This window comes from Aulonocara stuartgranti (genome assembly GCF_965226115.1).
Source record: "Aulonocara stuartgranti genome assembly, chromosome: 6".
Lineage (NCBI taxonomy): Eukaryota > Metazoa > Chordata > Actinopteri > Cichliformes > Cichlidae > Aulonocara > Aulonocara stuartgranti.
The window spans coordinates 18278271-18297803 of NC_138944.1; the positions used below are offsets into that span (position 1 = coordinate 18278271).

General features: G+C 41.1%; 1 protein-coding gene and 1 long non-coding RNA gene across 3 annotated transcripts; one reads left to right on the forward strand and one right to left on the reverse strand.

Moving 5' to 3' along the window:
• Window positions 1-1616: 1616 nt before the first annotated feature.
• On the reverse strand, window positions 1617-12099 carry LOC309709280 (uncharacterized protein). Of its 2 annotated transcripts, XM_082537837.1 has the most exons (7): window positions 12083-12099; window positions 11464-11590; window positions 4918-5063; window positions 4768-4829; window positions 4260-4373; window positions 3370-3468; window positions 1617-1852 (listed from the first exon to the last, which is right to left on the reverse strand). In XM_082537837.1, the coding sequence occupies exons 2-7, from the start codon at window positions 11578-11580 to the stop codon at window positions 1683-1685; spliced, it is 708 nt and encodes a 235-aa protein (XP_082393963.1). In that variant the 5' UTR covers window positions 11581-11590; window positions 12083-12099; the 3' UTR covers window positions 1617-1682. The 2 variants fall into 2 exon arrangements, with proteins under 2 accessions (XP_082393963.1, XP_082393962.1); XM_082537836.1 differs by lacking the exon at window positions 12083-12099 and having other exon boundaries at window positions 11464-12068.
• Window positions 12100-12131: 32 nt separating this feature from the next.
• LOC309709326 lies at window positions 12132-14646 on the forward strand. Its single transcript, XR_014277472.1, has 3 exons — window positions 12132-12452; window positions 13368-13460; window positions 13591-14646. It is a non-coding gene; the product is annotated as an uncharacterized lncRNA (long non-coding RNA).
• The last annotated feature ends 4887 nt before the right edge of the window (window positions 14647-19533 follow it).

Below are 19533 nucleotides of genomic sequence, written 5' to 3' on the forward strand. Positions count from 1 at the left end.
CTGTACATAAAAGTTTTGCTGGTTTGTCTTTGCCCCACCTGAGTGTGAGCCCAGTTGACACCAGCTCAGCCTTCAATGAGAAGCATACAGTACCAAAGAAATTCATAGCCCAGCACAAGAGGTCAAAGTACCAGAGAAATAAAAAAAACTCTCAAGCTCAGTTTGTTAGAAAAACAGAGTCAAGCCATCCTTAAATACAGCTGCTTTATTTCCCCCTCATACAAGTTGTGGTTTTAATCATTCTCACCTATAATAATTCTTGAGTATTTTTCTCTTTTGCATCAGTCTCTGTTAAAGGTCCATAAAAATTCAACAAATATGCTGCGAACTTACAGTATATCTGTTCTACCTTGTTCCTTGAAGTAATCGCACATCTACACCACCAATTACATTAAAATAATATAAACATATACATGAAAATAACTTTAATTTTTATTTAGTTTTGCATTCTGTCTGGTATTGATATGCTCAATGCAATTTTTACCAAGAAGTTTCACATTTTAAGTTTTCATTATAAGTAGTAGTAATTTGGCATTTAGCTAAGGTCAGTGTTTTTACTTGTTATATGAGGCAATACCTGGATCCTACAGAGCTTGCACAGATAATCCAGCTGCTCCAGGATGGCACATCGATATGTGCCACTGTATGGAGCCAATTACATGGAAAATCTTGGAATAATCATCTGGTAACGCTCTGGGGCCACATTTCAACCACAATGAACATCAAAGAAGGACTCCTCCGCAGCTGCCTTGCTTCCTGCATCCATTTAGTGGATGCAGGAAGCAAGGAAACAGGTGTGGGAGGAGAAGGGCATATTGGCCCGCAGAAAGCAGAACGATGGAGCTAACTTGGAGACTATTCCGAACAACCTGTAACCTATTTTTCACCGTTCCTGCCAACTGCTCAGACTAACAAAACTGACGGGTTAAACTTTTTTTACAAAGGAGATTATCAGGTGATTCTGATGCTGAGTCTAATTTTTAGCAGAGCGAGAACATTCACATTTCAATTTATTATTATTACTGGTATTGTTATTGGTTTTGCATTTGGCTAAGGTCAGTGTTTCCACTGGTTATATGAGGCAATACCTGGACCCTTCAGAGGTTGCACAGCTAGCATAGCTCCTCTAGGATGGCACATCAATACGAGCCATTGCAAGAAGGTATGCTCTGTCTCCTAGCACAGACTCAGGAGGATGGAGCAGACACTAGGGGACACACAGTTACTCTAGGTGAGCTGGACAGGGCCGTAGAAGGTCCTTAACCGATCAGTAGGATCGATATCTCCTCTCTTATGCAAGGAGGAAGAAAATGAGAGCTGCCAGCAGGCCACTGGTGTGAATGTGTCTGACCAATCAATCAGAAACAGACTTCATGAGGGTGGCCTGAGGGCACAATCTCCTCTAGCAGGCCGTGCTCGCTGCCTGGCACTATGGAGCCTGATCGGCATTTACTCATGCACTATAATGTCCTTAAAATAGAGAAAGTAGAAATGTTTTGGTGCCATTTATTCAGAAAGCAAATGAATATTTTCATTTTTATGTCAGTTCAGTGAAGCTAAATCTAAATTGCTTTGAAGAGAGATGACGGCCACTCATATGTTTTTAGCATGTTTAATTTTAGTGGTAATGCTCTTGACAGACATGGCTTCCTCATCAACACTTAGTGACATTTATGACCACGTCAGTCTTCCTTGAATAGATCCACACTAGTTTGGACCATTTCCAAAATGGTCTTCATTCCACTCTCAGTGAAAAGCTTCTCCGATAGGTTGAGATCATCAGGCATTATGTTGCTCAAGGACAGATCAATAGTCTTTGTTCCTGGGGTGAGTGCTGGATCTGGGCAAAACCCTGCAAGAAGACATTTGTAAATAAAGTTCATTCATGTGAGAAAGAATACATTTGATTAATCTATGAACTTATCAAACATGGCGGTTACAAAAATATAAAGAGTACAGTGGCTTGCAAAAGTATTTGGCCCCCTTGAACTTTCCCACATTTTGTCACATTACAGCCACAAACATGAATCAGTTTTACTGGAATTCCACATGAAAGACAAAGTGGTGTACATGTGAGGAGTGGAACGAAAATCATACATGATTCCAAACATTTTTTATAAATAAATAACTAAAAAGTGGATTTCAGTCTCTAAATGTGCAAAGCTGGTAGAGACATACCCTAAAAGACTGGCAGCTGTAATTGGAGCAAAAGGTGGTTCCACAAAGTATCCGGTTGTTCAGTCTGACGTCACTAGCCGTGTCTGGGTCTAAACTCCGCTGCAGGTCCATATATCAAACGATCACTATGGCATTACTGAGAGTTGAAAAACTGTCTAAAGTCTTTCATCTTTAATAAAATGATCAGTGTTCTGCTCTACCAGGTGTAACAATTGAGTTTAACATCCAGGCATCCATGAAAACGGAATTTATGACATTTAACGGAGTTAGAAGTTAGCAGGGAGTTAGCTCGCTAGCTTCTATCTAAATACAATATAGCATGTCCTGACTGCGGGGTTTTGGAAACAAATTAAAACGTACAGCTCTGTTATCACTTCCAGCATAAATGAAGACAGAAAACTAAACAGCAGTGACGTTTGTAGGGTTACTGAAGTTGGGCTACCTGGTATATAATGATGTGCTACGTGACCGCTAGCGACACAGCTATGTTAGCATAATATAAACAAGCTAACTTTTTTTCCACTCAATAAAAGTTAGCGTGAGTGCTCTCGGTGGTCAGGAACAAATGTAATCGCATGGCAGGATGCTGTAAAAGGACCAAACTTCAGCCAGGAGAACAACTGAGATAATCCATCCACAATACGAGGTTAGTCATTCATATACTGCTGCATGGGCTGGGCTGTAGTTACATCCTAAGGTTTTAAAAACTGAGCTTAAATAAATGATTAGCGGTAATAAAAGCCGAGGGAGGTCAGTGATCACTGACTGTTTTAGGAGCTTTTTGAGATCAAATAGAAGAAAATACATAACATTAAACATGTTAACAACACAAAAGCCATATTAAACGCAGACTACCCAGAAGTAGGATTCGTCGCGTCATCACTGAACAACCGGATAGACTCAGGGGGCTTAATAATTATGCACACCCCACTTTGCAGTTATTTATTTGTAAAAAATGTTTGGAATCATGTATGATTTTCCTTCCACTTCTCACATGTACAACACTTTATATTGGTCTTTCACGTGGAATTCCAATAAAATTGATTCATGTTTGTGGCTGTGGAAATGTGGAAAAGTTCAAGGGGGCCGAATACTTTTGCAAGCCACTTTATAAAGATAATATTAGACTGAAGAAGTAATATTCAGTTCAACTGCAGTTTCTAAGCTTTCATATTATATAAAGGTTCATACCCTTTTCTGAATCCAAGATAGCAGGGGATTCTAGGTTCAGACACTCTGCCTGCTTTGTAAACTCTTCCAACTCAGCAGCAGACACTTTAACTCTCCTACCTGAGAGACAGAAAAGTGTTAGCACGGGGCCTACACAGTGACACCAAGTAAATAAAAAGATTAAAACACAAAGAAACAACTGTTGCTGTTGCTACTTCAGGACCTGGACCACTTGCTGTAATTGAAGCAACCATGATATTGAAGGAGAATTTGTGGCCGTGAGCACATGAGCAAAGCCACGTCTAAATGGCTTTTAAAATCCGTTCATGCTTGAAAATCCAATCCAGTATGGCTGAATTGAAGGGATTCTACATAGTAGAGTTTTGAAAAAAAAGACTCATTGCCAATCACTGCAAATGCTTGATTTCAGTTCTTGCTAACCAGTTGTTAGATTTAGAGACAATTACAATTTCACACAGTAAATGAAATATTTCTTTAAGAACTGTGTTTTGTATTTTCTTGGGTTATCTTTGTCAAATATACAAATTTATTTGATGATCTGAAACATGTAAGTGTGACTAGTACACAAAATAGAGAGAAACCAGGAAGAGGGCAAATACATTCACATCACTGCACTTTATTCTTGATGCTTTATTCTTTTTAAATTTGTTTTCTGAAAAAATGCCTTTAGTGGGCAACTATTATTTGTAACTGGTATTTCAAAGGGCAGTGTTTGGATTTGATTCATTAATGCAGGGGAAACCACTGTTCAATGATTAATCACTGTTTTAACTTGGAAATTAGTCACCAGCATTTCTTTCAGCTATAATAAATTAAATGCATGAAGCTGGACCATAAAAAATACTTAAGTACTTTGACATTACATTATTTAGGTGTGTCATTGTTCTTACTCAGGAGCTGGAGAGCTTTAACTGTGGTTCTTCCAATGGTGTTATTTGAGTAGATAACAAGGCAGTCAGGGCAGCCAGTATTCAGCAGGAAAGCAGAATATTGGTAATTGTGCACTGTGGACAGATGACAGATGATGGCCACGCTTCATATCCTTTTAGCATTGGTAAGGGTGCAGTGTGCAAATACACACCAATCGATATAATGAAAGTGTTGTGGCAATGCTAGGCACAAAGTCTAAATCTGCCCATATGGAAAAGAAATAGTAAAAACATATATGATTTACTCATGAAAGTGGCCACTTTCTCATTACTTTCATATTTTTTTTAGTAAGTATACAAAACATACAAGTTTCATTGTATAATTTTTCAAGGGATCTTATATGTGTTTTCACTCTTATATTCTTTTCATACAAGTTTCATACAAGACAGATAAAAACTTTATAAGATTTATATATATCTTTTCCATATGGGTGGTCATCCAAATGTTTGTTCCCTCAGTAATACTCACCCATATTGAAAGTGTTGTTAACCAAAGTCATGTTGGTTTTCAATGTGAAGCACATGCCCATCCTTTTAGAAGATAAAATTAAAGAGATTTCTAAATTCGGATTATTTGAAAACAGTATCAGTTCAGGCAAGGTTTTATCATTTTTATTACATTTTTTGAATTTGAAGATTATTGAACGTATTAGCCTCATTGGCAGCAGTGATGTTCATCCAGGCGGTCTCCACAAGCATCTTCGTCAGCATTTTGGATCCAGGTATGCCTGTGCTCTCTGCTATTTGTGTCCATTTTCCCACCAGCTGAAACAGATGGTGTATAATATACAGGGGGTAAAATAAGTATTGAAAACATCACCAGATTTCTCAGTACATACATTTCTAAAGGTGCTATTGACGTAAAATTCTATCCAGATGTCAGTAACAATCCAGCCAGTCCACACATGCAAATGTAACCCGGTGTTAAAAATGGGATTAAAAGTATAAATATTCATACTCTCACAATGGGAATAAATATTGATAAAAACAAAGTTAATTATAATAAATACTGATAAAAAGCATGTAAACATAAGTTTAATTAATATGTACATATGTATATGTAATATATAAATGGTGTGGGGGCAGGACTTAGTCCTTTAGAGTGTGTTTGTTAGATCCACTGAGCGACCAATCATTGGCCGGTCTGACCCTCCCCCAGTCTGTGTGTGCTGCTCAGACACCTGTGTGTGCCTTCGTGTGCCAGTCAGATACACCAGAGACACAGACGGTAAAAGATCCGCTTACTCGTGCAGCAAAGAAGCTAGCTGGATAGTGAAAGTCCTTTTTCGGCGAGAATAATAAGAGTGATACTGTATTCCAGAGGCCGTGAGCCAGCGTGAGCACTGTGAAGCCCCGTGTAGCATTTGTTGCTTCACATGGTCAAGTTTTTTCCCTTTGCTTATTTGGATTGGATTGGTTTTGAGGACCTGAGAAGAATCGAGGATCCCTTTTCCAGTACTGGATGGCGAGCCCAGCCCAAAGAGCCAGATGAACTGGTAGATTGTAACCCGACTGGTTACAAACACACTGAGTGACTAGTGAACACTGAAAGACTGAAATTGACTTTTAAAAAAAAGACACAAAAGAAAATATATCCTTGGGTCGACCATTTGTGGGGTTTATTTTATTTTATTTTGTTCTCAAGAAGCGCGCTCTACTTTTGTTAAATGTGCACAACCTGCTGAACTTTAATAATTGCTAATAAATGCAATTGTGTTTTCTACACCTATTGCGTACAAGTCCTCTGTTGTCATACACCCTTGGCTCCTACAAATCTAGAACCTGTCTGATCTGGCCCATATTCCCCTTCTGTCCTCGTACTAAGGTTAAAGGTAACTATACTGCCCGTACTACATGCAAAGAAGGCAAGAAGTAGCACTAACAGGTCTTACATGCCCACTACTAGTATTGCACCACCAGTGTTACACAAAGAAATCAAACCATAGATGTTATGTGTAAGAATGAGAAATGAAAGAAGGAAAAAGTATTGAACATGTTTACTGAAATTGTATTTGATACTTCATGTAAAAGCTTTTGTTGGTAATGACAACCTCAAGACGCCTCCTAGCCGCAGGCATCGATCAGGTGTGATTTTGGTTCATTCTTCTACACAGTCAGTCTTCAAATTTTGTTTTTGGATCATCGTCTTGCTGAAAGGTCCGTCAGCTTTTCATCTTCAACATCCTGGTAGATGGCAGCAGAACATTTTTCCATTCATCTTCCTCCATTTATATGAAACATTCCAGTGCCACATGATGAAAAACAGCCCCATACAACTCCAAACTTCACTTTTGGTATAATGTTTTTGGGGTGAGGCCTTTTGACCTCCAGACATGGCGTGTATTAAGGCATCAGTTCAGTTTTGGTCTCAACTGACCAGAGTATATTTTTCCCAGTATTTCACAGGCTTGTCTAAATGTTGTTCAGCAAACCTTAAACGTGCTTTAGTATGTTTTTTTTCTTCAGCAATTGAGTCTTGCATGGTGAGCGTGCATACAGGCCATGGCAGTTGAGAGGATTTCAAGTCTTTTTGTAGCTCTTCGCAAGTGCTCCTTGGCTCTTGGACAACTCTTCAGATAATTCTTTTCACTCCCCTGTCTGAAAACTGGTGGGGAGCAGCTGGTTCTGGATGCTTTATGGTGAAATTATGTTCTGTCCTGCCCCAACAGTGCTCACTGGAACCTTCAGTAATTTAGAAATTCTGCTGTAACCAATGCCATCAATTTGTTTTGCAACAATAAGATTATGAAGGTCATGATATGTTTTTTGTGTGACACCTTCTTCTTCTTGTAAGTATTATTGGCAGTTGGCAAACAACTGCATGGTGCATTTCCACCACCACTGGTATGGAGTGTGGACAGGATTAAAAATAAATAAATAAAATTAAAAAAAATTTTTTTAAAAGCAACCTACTTCATATCCTTCCAAAGAATATTCCTTCTCTCAAAAACTGAAACAAAGCCTGATAACTTTTATTCCCCGACTCCTTTTGTAATAACTTAATAAGATCCAATTTCATGTTAATGTTACTGAGACTTCGAACCAGTTGTGTCCTCTCTACCTTCCGACACTGCAAAATAACATGCTCCAAAGTTTCCTCCTCTCCACAACAATCACATTTCCCTGAATTATGTTTCCCTATCAAGAATAGTATAGAATTCAATCCTGTATGTCCAAATCTCAGTCTTGACACCACCACCTCCTCTCGCCTACTCCTTCCTGTGGCTCCCCTTACTCCCACCCCCCTTTGAATTTTATATAACCACCTTCCCCACCTTTCTTCTTACCACTGTTTCTGCCATCTACCCCTCATTTCTAGCTTAATAATACTCTTAACTTCCACCTGACCAAAACTCACTGCCAGATCAACTATCCTATGATTAGTGGCTTCTTTTGCTAACCTATCAGAATCAGAATCAGAATCAGAATGGGTTTATTGCCAGATGTTGAGGTTTACAACATTAGGAATTTGCTGCGGTGCTTCAGTGCAAACAATAAGAATTAAAGTGCTATGTAGAAAGAAAGATATGTGCATGAGATATACATTAGATATATACATGAGAATAAGAATTAAGAGTGCTACGTAGAAGGATATATACATGAGTGCAGGTGGTGAACAGTGCCAGACATGAAATGATGCAGTGACACAGCGTAGGGTCATGTGTGAGTGGCGGGGACAGTCATGTGGTTATTGTTCATGTGTCCAACAGCAGAGGGGAAGAAACTGTTCTTGTGGCGAGAGGTTCTGGTGCGAATGGACCGGAGCCTCCTGCCTGAGGGGAGCAGGTCAAACAGACTGTGTCCAGGGTGGGAAGGGTCAGCTGAGATCCGGGCTGCACGCCGCAGTGTCCTGGAGGTGTACAGGTCCTGCAGAGATGGGAGTCTGCAGCCAATCACCTTCTCAGCAGAGCGCACAACACGCTGCAGTCTCTGTTTGTCCCTGACAGTGGCTCCAGCGTACCACACGGTGATGGAGGAGGTGAGGATGGACTCGATGATTGCGGTGTAGAATTGCATCATCGTCCGTGTTGGCAGGTTGAATTTCTTCAGCTGCCTCAGGAAGTACATCCTCTGCTGGGCTTTCTTGATGACGGAGGTGATGGTGGGCTCCCACTTCAGGTCCTGGGTGATGGTGGTACCCAGGAAGCGGAATGAGTCCACAGAGGTGATGGGGGTGTCAGTCAGGATGATGGGGGGGAGTGGGGCTGTGTGCTTCCTGAAGTCCACAATAATCTCCACTGTCTTCTGGGCATTCAGCACCAGGTTGTTGTGGCTGCACCAGGACACCAGACGTTCAACCTCTCTCCTGTAGGCAGACTCGTCCCCGTCCGAGATGAGTCCAATAACGGTGGTGTCATCTGCAAACTTGATTAGCTTGACAGACTGGTGGGTGGAGGTGCAGCAGTTGGTGTACAGGGAGAAGAGCAGAGGAGAAAGAACACAGCCCTGAGGGGAGCCGGTGCTGATGGTCCGGGAGTCCGAGACATTCTTCCCCAGCCTCACGTGCTGCTTCCTGTCCGTCAGGAAGTCAGTGATCCACCGGCAGATGGGATCAGGCACATTCATCTGGGAAAGCTTGTCTCGGAGATGGTCTGGAAGGATGGTGTTGAAGGCAGAGCTGAAGTCCACAAATCCTCTGCTTCATTCCCCCTTACCCCATAGTGAGCTGGGACCCATACAAACACTACTGACAGACAGATATGTATTCTGAAAAGAGTTTGCTGAATCTCTATTAAAATATCTGATCTACCTTCCGAATGACCTTTCTGTAGACTGACCAAGGCTGCTCTTGAATCTGAACAAATAATTGCTTTCAACGGCCTCAACTCTTCCACCCATTGAACCGCTAATAGAATTGCTATCATTTCTCCTGTAAACACAGACAATCCATCATTAATCCTCTTCCTAATTACTACTGCTACCCCCACATGACTTAGCTGGATTCTTTGAAGCATCTGTATATACTTGCACATACCCACAATACTGTTCAGTGTAACCGTGAACTGAATTTGAGTGTAGACCGCCTGCCCTATCCTGACTCTTCTGGTGCAATAAAGCAAAATCTACAGTTGCTTCAGGAAGTATCCGTGGAGTGATTGCAGGCCACGGCACTCGCTGGCATATGTCTAACTGATCTAATTTAAGTTCTCTAGCTCTTCCCCCACCACCCATCCAAAGCTCTTTAACTTCTTCCTGCCTTTCTCCCAGCAAGGTTTAAGTACTTCTAGTGTAGGGTGATCCTTCCGCTGACCCTGTAAGTTTGCCCAATAAATCAATCTAAGCTGTTCCCTCCTCAGCCCTAGTTTCATTTTCTCCATCTCCACCTGCAAAGTTATTTATTATTTATATAAATGATATTTGTAAGGCATCTGATATATTAAAATTAGTATTATTTGCAGATGACACAAATATTTTTTGTTCTGGGGGGAATCTAAAGGAGCTGCTGGATACAATTACTTCAGAAATGTGCAAAATTAAAAAATGGTTTAACAGGAACAAACTATCGCTAAATCTAAGTAAAACTAAAATTATCTTATTTGGGAATTCCCTTAGAAAAGTGCAGATTCATGTAGATGGTGTGGAAATTGAAAGAGTACTTGAACATAAGTTTCTTGGTGTGATTATAGATGATAAATTAAACTGGAAGTCTCATATAAATCATATACATAACAAAATTTCAAGAAGTGTCTCAATCTTGAGTAAAGTAAAACACATTCTGGACCACAAATCACTCCACATTCTCTATTGTTCCCTGATTGCACCGTATTTGAATTACTGTGCAGAGGTTTGGGGCAATACTTACAAATGTTCGCTATCATCAATCTTTATATTACAAAAAAGGGCCATAAGGATAATCCATAAAACTGGTTGCAGAGATCATACAAATCCACTATTCTTAAAATCAAAAATTCTAAAATTCACAGATCTGGTTCATTTTCTCACAGCACAAATTATATATAAAGCAATAAATAACCTGCTTCCTGACAATATTCTAAAAATGTTTTCTAAAAGGGAACAGGGATACAATTTGAGGGGGGAATTAAATTTAAAACATCCTCGTATCCGTACAACATTAAAAAGTTTTTGCATCTCTGTGTGTGGAGTGAAGCTGTGGAACAGACTAAGTAAAGATATGAAGCAATGTCCAAGCATGGCGCAGTTTAAAAAGCGGTTTAAGGATATGGTTTTTACAGGGTACAGGGAAAAGGTAGAGATTTGATAGGGTGTTCTTGTCTAATATTTTCATGTGTGTGCGCATGCACGGGTTTGTTGGTATGGGTATATATGTATGTGTATATGTATGTATGTATATATATATATGTGTATGTGTATATGTATATATATATATATATATATATATATATATATATATTAAATATATTAAATATATATAAAATTGTAGGTTGTGTATCCTTCAGGTGTTAATGGGGTTATTGAAAATGTGTATATGTGCGTATGTGTGTATATACGTAGGTATGGATAGATAGAAACATATATGTGTATATATTAAAAAAAAAAAAAAAAAATTACACATAACATATAATGTAATTACAAGGAGGTATTTCTGTAGTCTATTGATACTAGATAGTGGAAAAGGGGTGGGATTAAATAAGCTTATGCTTCTTCCTGCTCCTTTTTGAACATGGACGTTATTTGGAGTTGTGGTTGCTCGTTTTCCTTTTGTTTGCTTTGTTCATTTGTCTCTTTTAATTCTATTTTTTTTTTTATACTTTTTCAACATGTTCAAAATAAAGATTCAATCAATCAATCAATCAATCAAAGTTACAGTAGGAGTTTGTGTGACACCTTGGTAATGAGACATCTTTTTATAGGCCATCAGTTAGAATAGAACCAACTGATATTAATTTGCACTAGGGGGCAGGATTGCTTTCTAATTGCTGATAGATTTCAGCTGGTGTCATGACGTTCCATGCCTTTTTGCAACTTCCTTTCTTCATGTGTTCAATAGTTTTCCTTGTGTCATCTTATTATAACACATAGCTTAATTTATGGACATTGATGATTTTACTTCTTTGTATGTGTGGACTGGATGGGTGGTTACCCACATCTGGTGTAAATTTCATGTAAATTTGGTGACATGTTCAAAACTTATTTTACTCAGCGGAAAGTGATAAGTGAAAGGTGAGATAAGAGAGAGTCTGACCTGATTTCCGTGGATTTCACGAGGCTGGATTAGATTCTCACAGCTTGTCACAGGAGCTGAGTGTCCAAGAGACAGAAGACCGAGCACAGCTACAGCAACGTGAACAAACTCCATCATGGCTCATCTGCTGATAGTGTGGGTTCAGACTTTGAAGTGTGTTTTAGACATACGAGACTCAGCCCAGTTTAGGTGACGTATTGCTCAATTGTTTACTTATGTGTTGTAATCGTACTTAAAAGAACATAACAGACATATTTACTCTGTGGCAGTACAGTCAGGGGGGTTATTTAAATGTGTTGCGGCAATGCCATCTAAGGGATTTTCACCCCTAGGAAATAAAAAGATTGAAAATGTAACAAATTAAATTAAAAGCTACCTGGATTTGAAAACACATCCTGGCAAGAGAGATGGATTCAATGATAAAAAGAACACTTTATTGAAAGTAATACAATAAAAAGTTAAATGGAATGGAAAGACTGTCTTTCAGCCTAATAGTGTCCTCAAATCAGTGCCAAGAAATGTCTTGATGAATGCTCAATCATCCAGGTAAGTAAATCCCAAAACGTTGATTCTGTTCATCTGGACATGTTTTTATGTTTTTATAAATAAAGGAACTGACCTCACAGCCCATTGCTCATTCAGTGGCACTCTAAGAAATGACACACTGATGTTGGTAGCATTATGTAAATGCTTCATGTTAAAACTAATGCCACCAATTGATTTTTAACTTTAAACACAAGTATGTTGTTTTGAATTTAATTAACAACATAATATTTCAATACAACAAAATGCAGTAAATTAAATCCAATGTAAAAAGTTCATTTAAAATGAAGAGCACTTTAATTTAAAGAGGATTGTCCTAATAGGCTCTCCGTACTTCTGAGTTTGCACATGTGCAGTGTGGAAGTTTGATCATCCGCCATTTTCAACTGAGACTTGCATATGCTTAGCATCCTGGATTGAATCCATCGCCATCTGAGGATTATTTGGTAAGTTCAACAATTTAAGGATGACAAATTTGATTAATGTATACTAACTGATACACATCTGACACTTTCGGGAATACTTTTGCATTTTTTTTTAAACAAATGATGCCTGGCAAATTTTTTAACACTCTAGCTTGTATACCTCTCTCACATGTTAGAAGTATGAAAACATTTAACAAATATTGTTGAACCTGCTTCGGTGTAATTTTCCAAAATCTTTTGCGATTCTTGTTAAGATGAGACTTACCTACTAAGACCGACAGTTTTAAAATTACTCCCAACATCTACCGCACCTGCTCCCTGACATCAGTAATGACCACTGGGAGCGCCAGCGATCCTGTAGTTTGAAGAATGAAATGAATGTGTAGTGTATTTTAGAAATGTGCATCAATTAAGTTGCTACATTGTTTGAAAGAATTCGACTCCATGTTGATTTCTGGTTTAGTGTCAGAAATCTTCACTGAAGAAGCTTCACTTTTCTTTCCAAGCTCCTTAGACTACGATGACCTGGGGATGACTGTGAACCTTCACAGACTTATTGTTATCCACAAAATGTCATGATAGGATTTTAAGTCCATATTGCCCAGTTCTAATCTTCTATTTAATTTTAATATTTTTAGGGGCACAATTATTAAATATATTGAACAATCTAGAATTGATTAAAGCAAAAATGAAAGCTTTCACGTAATGTCAAAATTGAAAAGCTTCGATTTTTGGGTTCATATATTTGTTAATCTGACACAGAGGAGTCAGTGCCTTACCAATCATGAACCTCACTGCACATCACTGATGTGAGTTATGAAACATTGCTTAATCACATATCTGCTATGTGTTAATATTTTTGACTTTGTTTTGTAAAGAGGTTGAAAGGAACCAAAATAGGAAACTTCTCTCATATTGAGTTCTTATCTCCACCAGAATCCCAGCGTTGATGTTTGACAGGAATGCATTCTGAAAGCTGTCTGTGTCTACTTAAATGAAAAGCCAGATGACCTGTTCAAGGAATTCTTGGTAAGTTAAAAAAGGAAAACGATCAGTTATTTTCCTTTTTTAAATTTGGGATTGGAAATGGAAGGTGGACTTACTTGTCCATATGTATATGTACGCAATTAACTTATCTTTTTTTTATTTTTATTTAAAGGATGTGGATCTTGGTGCAAGCAGAGAAACAGAGCAGCTGACTTTGGGAGTCTATGTTGTCAGACATGAGAGCAAACTCTGCAGATACACCTGAGGACATTGGTGTCATCATAGAAGGATGCACTGTGCTGCAAGCTCTTAGTGATGTGGCAAAGGGTTGTGCCCTCCTGCTTGGACTAATCTATAGTCTAAATCTGAGCTACCCAAAGCACCTGAAATACACATTTGAATTTCTTCAGAAGGTGCTGATGGAGTTGGATGGGAACAACCTATCCATGAAGGTGCAGGTTCTGAAAAACAAACTGCTTGAGTGAAACAGCCTGCAGTGAACTATAGAGGACACTGAACTTTAAGGTTCTCGAACCCTTCTCCTTGCACTTCATAAACTGTTCAGTTTGAATTGCCACAAGAACTTCTGCAAGGCCTTTCACTTTTCTGCGTTCTTTGTTCTTGAACCTTTACCAACATCCAACTACACTGAAAAAGACTGCTCCTAACTTTGGACTTCAGTTTAAGTTTTGAAGCAAAGATTATTTTTCTAAATATGTACAAAAATGACACAAGTCATTTCTACCTGCTGTTTGCAGGGCTGTATTGTGGGCTTTTCATTGTAGCCCAATCAAGTTTAAATTAAGTCATGTTAATGTTAAAAATGTTGGAATCACAACACTTTCCAGTTTTAATCATTTCAGTTTAACATGACATTCTGTATCTTGTCTTCCTGCACCTAAAATGCACTTGAATATATGTAAAGATTGTTTGGGGGAAAAGATCTAGAAGCATTTGAATTGCTCAAAGTGTGCTTCAACAAGTTTTACACAAAGTGTTATTAAAGTTAGGTTAACTGAATAAACTTGTGTTCGATTTATTTAATTTACAAACTTAAATAGACTAAGTTGCAATTCTGTTAAAGTGATTTAATCCTATAGTTTCAGTAGAGCGTGTTTTGGGTGAGTAGATTTATCAGATTTACTTAAAATTTGTTGTTCAAATTAAATATATCATACATTTTATATTTCACTAACCCAGTTGTGTGGAACCGGTTGACATAACTGGGTGGAGTAAATACAACATGTTATTTCTCAAAGTAAGTACAGCTTGTTTTGGTTGAGTAGGTTTTATTTAGTCTTCTCAATTTAAATCAACAAGGTTAGTTATATCAACATTATGATATTCAGCTAATACAACATGATTCTTTTGATTTGCATTTAATTATCCAAATCTTATCAGATGTACTTAAAATTTCTTGTTCAAATTAAATGTATCATACATTTTATATTTCACTAACCCAGTTGTGTGAAACCGGTTGACATAACTGGGTGGAGTAAATACAACATTTTATTTCTTAGAGTGTAGTTTCATGCAAATGTGTTTATAAGCAGGGGTGCACATAAGTGGTCCGCAGGTGCGCATTCGCTGTCAAAATAAAAGACATGCACCAGATAAGAAGTTGCAACGTGCGTTTGCGTACATAAGATGTTCTGGAGGAGGACAGTCATTTGTTCAGAACTCTTAAAGATGTCGAAGAAGCAAGCTCTGTAAGCAATTAATTTGGTGTTAATCCACCAAAGTAATTGCAAAGTAATTGTGGTTCGAACTCATTCTGACATTTCTTTGGAGGTGGAGGAACACCAAGGAATAAGTCTGAATTAGTGGGCCTGCTGAAGCGCAGACCCAACATTATTTGGTCATTCGAGCCGGAGTCCAACAAATGGCTTTCCACCGAGGAGGGGGAGACGACACACCGAAATTGTGAAATTTGCACAAAGCAGATGAAAAAGTGAGTGTGAATGTGCCTGACGTCAGTGTGTGTGCGCGCTCCAGAGGAGTGTGAAAGTGTGTGAAGCAGTCTCCAGCTGGGAAGAGGGTGACTCTGCAGGTCACCAACTACCCTAGTGGACGCAAAAGAAATAAAATTTGTGTTGTTGATGAAAATAAGCAACAATAATATGAAGAGTGTTTGGTGTCTCTCAGCCTAAAAACAACTACCATCTCACTTTCAGTTCACTTTCAAACCAGAGAGAGGAGATGTGTGTTGTTTAAGTAGTGATGAGAATGTCCCTCAGACAGGTGAAGAGCAGACCTGGATCAATTTTCCACATGCAGCAGTTGGAAGAAAATTATAGGTTAAAAATCATTAGAAACACTCAGGCCGAGTTTTGGCCAAATTGTGTTAACAGCTTAACTCCCATGTGTTTGTCACCTGAGAAAGCAAGCTCCCTGAAGACAAGAAATGCAGTTGCAAAGAGCAACAACATGGCAGTCCAAGACACAACAGCAGAGTCCTGAGCAGAGAGACCCAGCAAGCAGCAGTATGTGCAAACGGCATCAGAGAGAGAAAAACCATCACTTTGACTGGATGGAGTGCGTTTCCAGCAAGCTGCAACTTCATTGTGTGTGAAGAGGACCTGTGAAAAGACTGTCTGAGTTGACATTTGCCACGTTTGGAGTTAAATGGCAATGAAAGAGACAGTGGGAGAATACACAGGACGAAGCTGAAAAGAAGAACTACCATTGGACTGTTGAAGTGGGAGAGGAGAGCAGGTGAGGACATAGAGGAATGCTGTTGTTTAGAGTGGGAAATCAAATTTGGGTTAGCAAACCTGGGAAAAGGGAAACTGACTGCTGTAAGTGGGTAAACTGAGAAGGAGTCTGGACCACAAAATGAGAGAGGTACATAAAATCACACAAACAGAAAATGCATTAACCCTACTAACACATATATACCGGTACACATAGAATGAAACTCATGAAGACCAGACAACATCTTAAGCATGTGTTTCTGTTTATCATCTTGTCCAGTTCACTTAGTAAGATGAAAAGTGATACATAGACTAGTGGACTAGTATTGTTTTGGGGAAAGATGATTGCATTATAGCTGGGGGGAAAACAGAATGCTGATGAGAGATGAGATGAGATAGCCTTTATTTGTCAGTTGCAGGTCTTTTGCCCACAACCGAGATGACAGACCTTGCAGACCGTACATACAATACACAAACATCACATTGGGGAGACAGGTCAGGCTAGGTAGCGAGGAAAAAAACATTGAAATGTGTAACACAAAAGGATAATACAGGAATGCACAGATATCAACACACCATAGCACAATAACCACAGACAAGCAACATGGGAAAGAGTTCCAGTGTGTACATCTGATCTGGGACCGCTGCTATCTTTCGACTGCGCCTCCAGCTGACCCGATGTCCACATCAGAGGGGAGGTAAGCGTTGGAGGTGGCATTGGATCCGGGGTAGGGAGGGTGATGCGTCGGTGAGTGCTTATCAGTATCAGTATATGTATGTGTGTGCGTCTCCATAGTTCAGCTGAGACAGTGTCCTTCGCCCTGCCAGGCTAAGTAAACAGTCTTCCAGCCAACCCAGGTGGCCTTGCATGGAATGGGAAGGAACAGACTCAACAGTCATTATCAGGGTGTTGTTGTTCAGCTCCGGCCTTGCAGCTGGCGCCAAAGGGGTATCAGCATACGTGATGGTATTTTTTACTTTAGTGCAAACAGCTCATATGAATTTCAAAGCAGTTCTACAGTCCAACACTGGTCTCTCAATCTCCCGTTGGAGAGCCGCGGGCTTCGCCATACTTGCGTTCTGTGATGTTGTCATTTCTTTTTTTTTCTTTTTTTCTTTTTTTTTGCCTGTCCCGTTTGGCTCTTTTGCCATCAGAATTGTTGTCTAAAGGCAAAGAAAGATGCCCTACGGATTTACTTTACCAAATTGACCATCCCAGCCTTGCCGTAATGGTCCATTTGATTCACCTTTTATTGTTTATTTTATTTTCACTTACTGAATACGGGACAGACTTGACTGGGGGAAAGAAGGGGAGAAAGTAGGAGGGAAAGAGAAACAGCTGAGAAGAGGGACGGGGGAGAAGGGCAAAAGACAAAAACCAACAGAATGGGCAGAGAAAAAAAATGCATATATCAATCACCTGGGTCACCTGCTGAGAAAGAAAAAAGAAAACAAGCAGAAGAGAACAAGAGTAATAGAATAAACAACATCACAATGATATATGGGAATATGACAGTAAATACTAAATATTAAACATTATTGTGCAGCACATAAGATCAACAGAACACAGTGTGCTTTGAGGTAGGAGCCAAAAAGGGTGTAGTTTGTGGGTGTGATCACCCGTGTGTACACCTGTGAGCATGGACGCGCTTGTTTTTTGTTTTTTAAAAGGTTCCTTCATGTAATAATCTGCTAGAGGGTGTGGGGGGGCCACAGCCCCGTCCTTCAGGGCATGAAGCAGGTATGGAGGAGATCAAAACTCCAGACATCCAGAGGCCCCCAGAACACAAGAGACCAAGGAAGACCAACAGAGGGGCAGCTGCGCCACTGTCCCAGAAAGAGCTGAGGAGAGTCCCAGATGAGGGCTCACCCAGCAGCCGCGGAGCAGAAGCCAGGGGGAGTTGCAGTGACGCGCCCGTGAGCTCCGCCGGCAGCCAGCCGCGCCTGAGTGACCGAGCCCCAGGCCGAGAGGCCGGGGGCACCCTACCTCCGAAGTGGCCCGAGCGAGCCCCAGGCTCCAGGCCCCGACAAGCGGCCGCCAAGGAGTGAGCCGGTGTGTACCTGGACGCCCACCCCCGTACACAAAGAACCACCAACGCACCGATGTCCGAGGGGGACCGCCACTGGCAGGGGAAGTGGTGGTAGGGGGAGATAGGCCTCCATACCTTGGAGGGCCTGAGATGTCCCCAGAGAGGTGGCGCCTGACACCCAACCTGACATATAGACACAGACATACAGGCACACACAGATACAAACATCCATTCCCACCCTCATGCTCTCATATGCACTTACTCCACACTCAACCAACGTGGAGACAGACATAAAGAGACGTTGTACACACGATCACACTCCCCAAGCGTACTCTACAAACCGGGTCTAGGTGCCCTTGCCCCTGGAGGGGGGAACTGCACCCAGACCCAGGTGGTGTTACCCTTTTCCCTACGGTGGGGGGAGGTAGACCGCCCCGACTCTGCAGCAGCAGGAAGGCCCCACACTCCAGACCGCAGTCGGACGGCCAACTCCTCCTCCTAGCCCCCCCGCTCCAGCAGGTCGCAGAGAATGGGGGTGAGAGAAGACTCCAAACCTCCCTCCACCCGCTCATTGTAGTGTTGATGCATGTGTGTTCTAAGGTGCATTTAAAACCCAGGAGGGCTTGGAGCTACCTGCCAGAGAGCAGCAGGTAAGCGCATGGTCCCTCCTGCTAGCCCTCAATGTCTACGTGTATTTAAAATTGAGAGGTGGGCAACGATGCCAGGGGTGGGGTGTACACCCTGATGGTACTTTGGACTCCGTGTATTGTGCCCACCCCCAAGATCCTATATGTATGTGTAATGAGAGTGTGAGTAATGTGAATGTCTAAGTTGTGGGATAAAATTGAGGCAGAGGCAGCCAGAAGGGGACAGAGGGGGGGGTAGCCTCCTCTGCACCCTGGTGACATACCCCTACTCCAAGGTCCTGCATGTGTGGGTGGTTGTGGTGGAGCGGGAAGAGGGAGGCAGCTGGAGATGGGGAGGGAAGGAAGGGAGGGGCAAGTGACCCTTCCCTGGGGCCAGCTCCCCCGCTGACCCCAGTAGGTACCCCCATACTCCGCGACCCGCCAGGGATAGGGGGCCCAGGCCCATCCAGACCGGGGCCCAGCGCAGCAGCACCTCCCGGCCCCACAGAGCCCGGGACAGTCCTCCTAACCCCACCACAGAGAAAACTGCACCCACCCCACCATCCACTCATCTTCCAGACTACATAAGACAATAAACACCCAGGCTGAGATCTTCCTCCACCTCTCCTGTATCTCCCCCTCCTGCAGAGGGAGCTCCTGAAGAGAGGAAAGCTCCTGCAAGATGTGACAATCTCCCCCACCAGTTGAAGAGCCCCCCAGGTGGCTCGATGCACCGGCGGCACCCCGCTCCAGGGCTGGGCCCCCA

Bases quoted from the DNA above. Each gene is read 5' to 3' on its own strand.
- LOC309709280 (XM_082537837.1), bottom strand. From the start codon at position 11,580: ATGATGGAGTTTGTTCACGTTGCTGTAGCTGTGCTCGGTCTTCTGTCT. The intron at 4,374-4,767 runs GTGAGTATTACT...ATCTGTCCACAG, and splicing joins TAACAACACTTTCAATATGG to TGCACAATTACCAATATTCT. The intron at 3,469-4,259 runs GTAAGAACAATG...TCTGTCTCTCAG, and splicing joins TAAAGCTCTCCAGCTCCTGA to GTAGGAGAGTTAAAGTGTCT.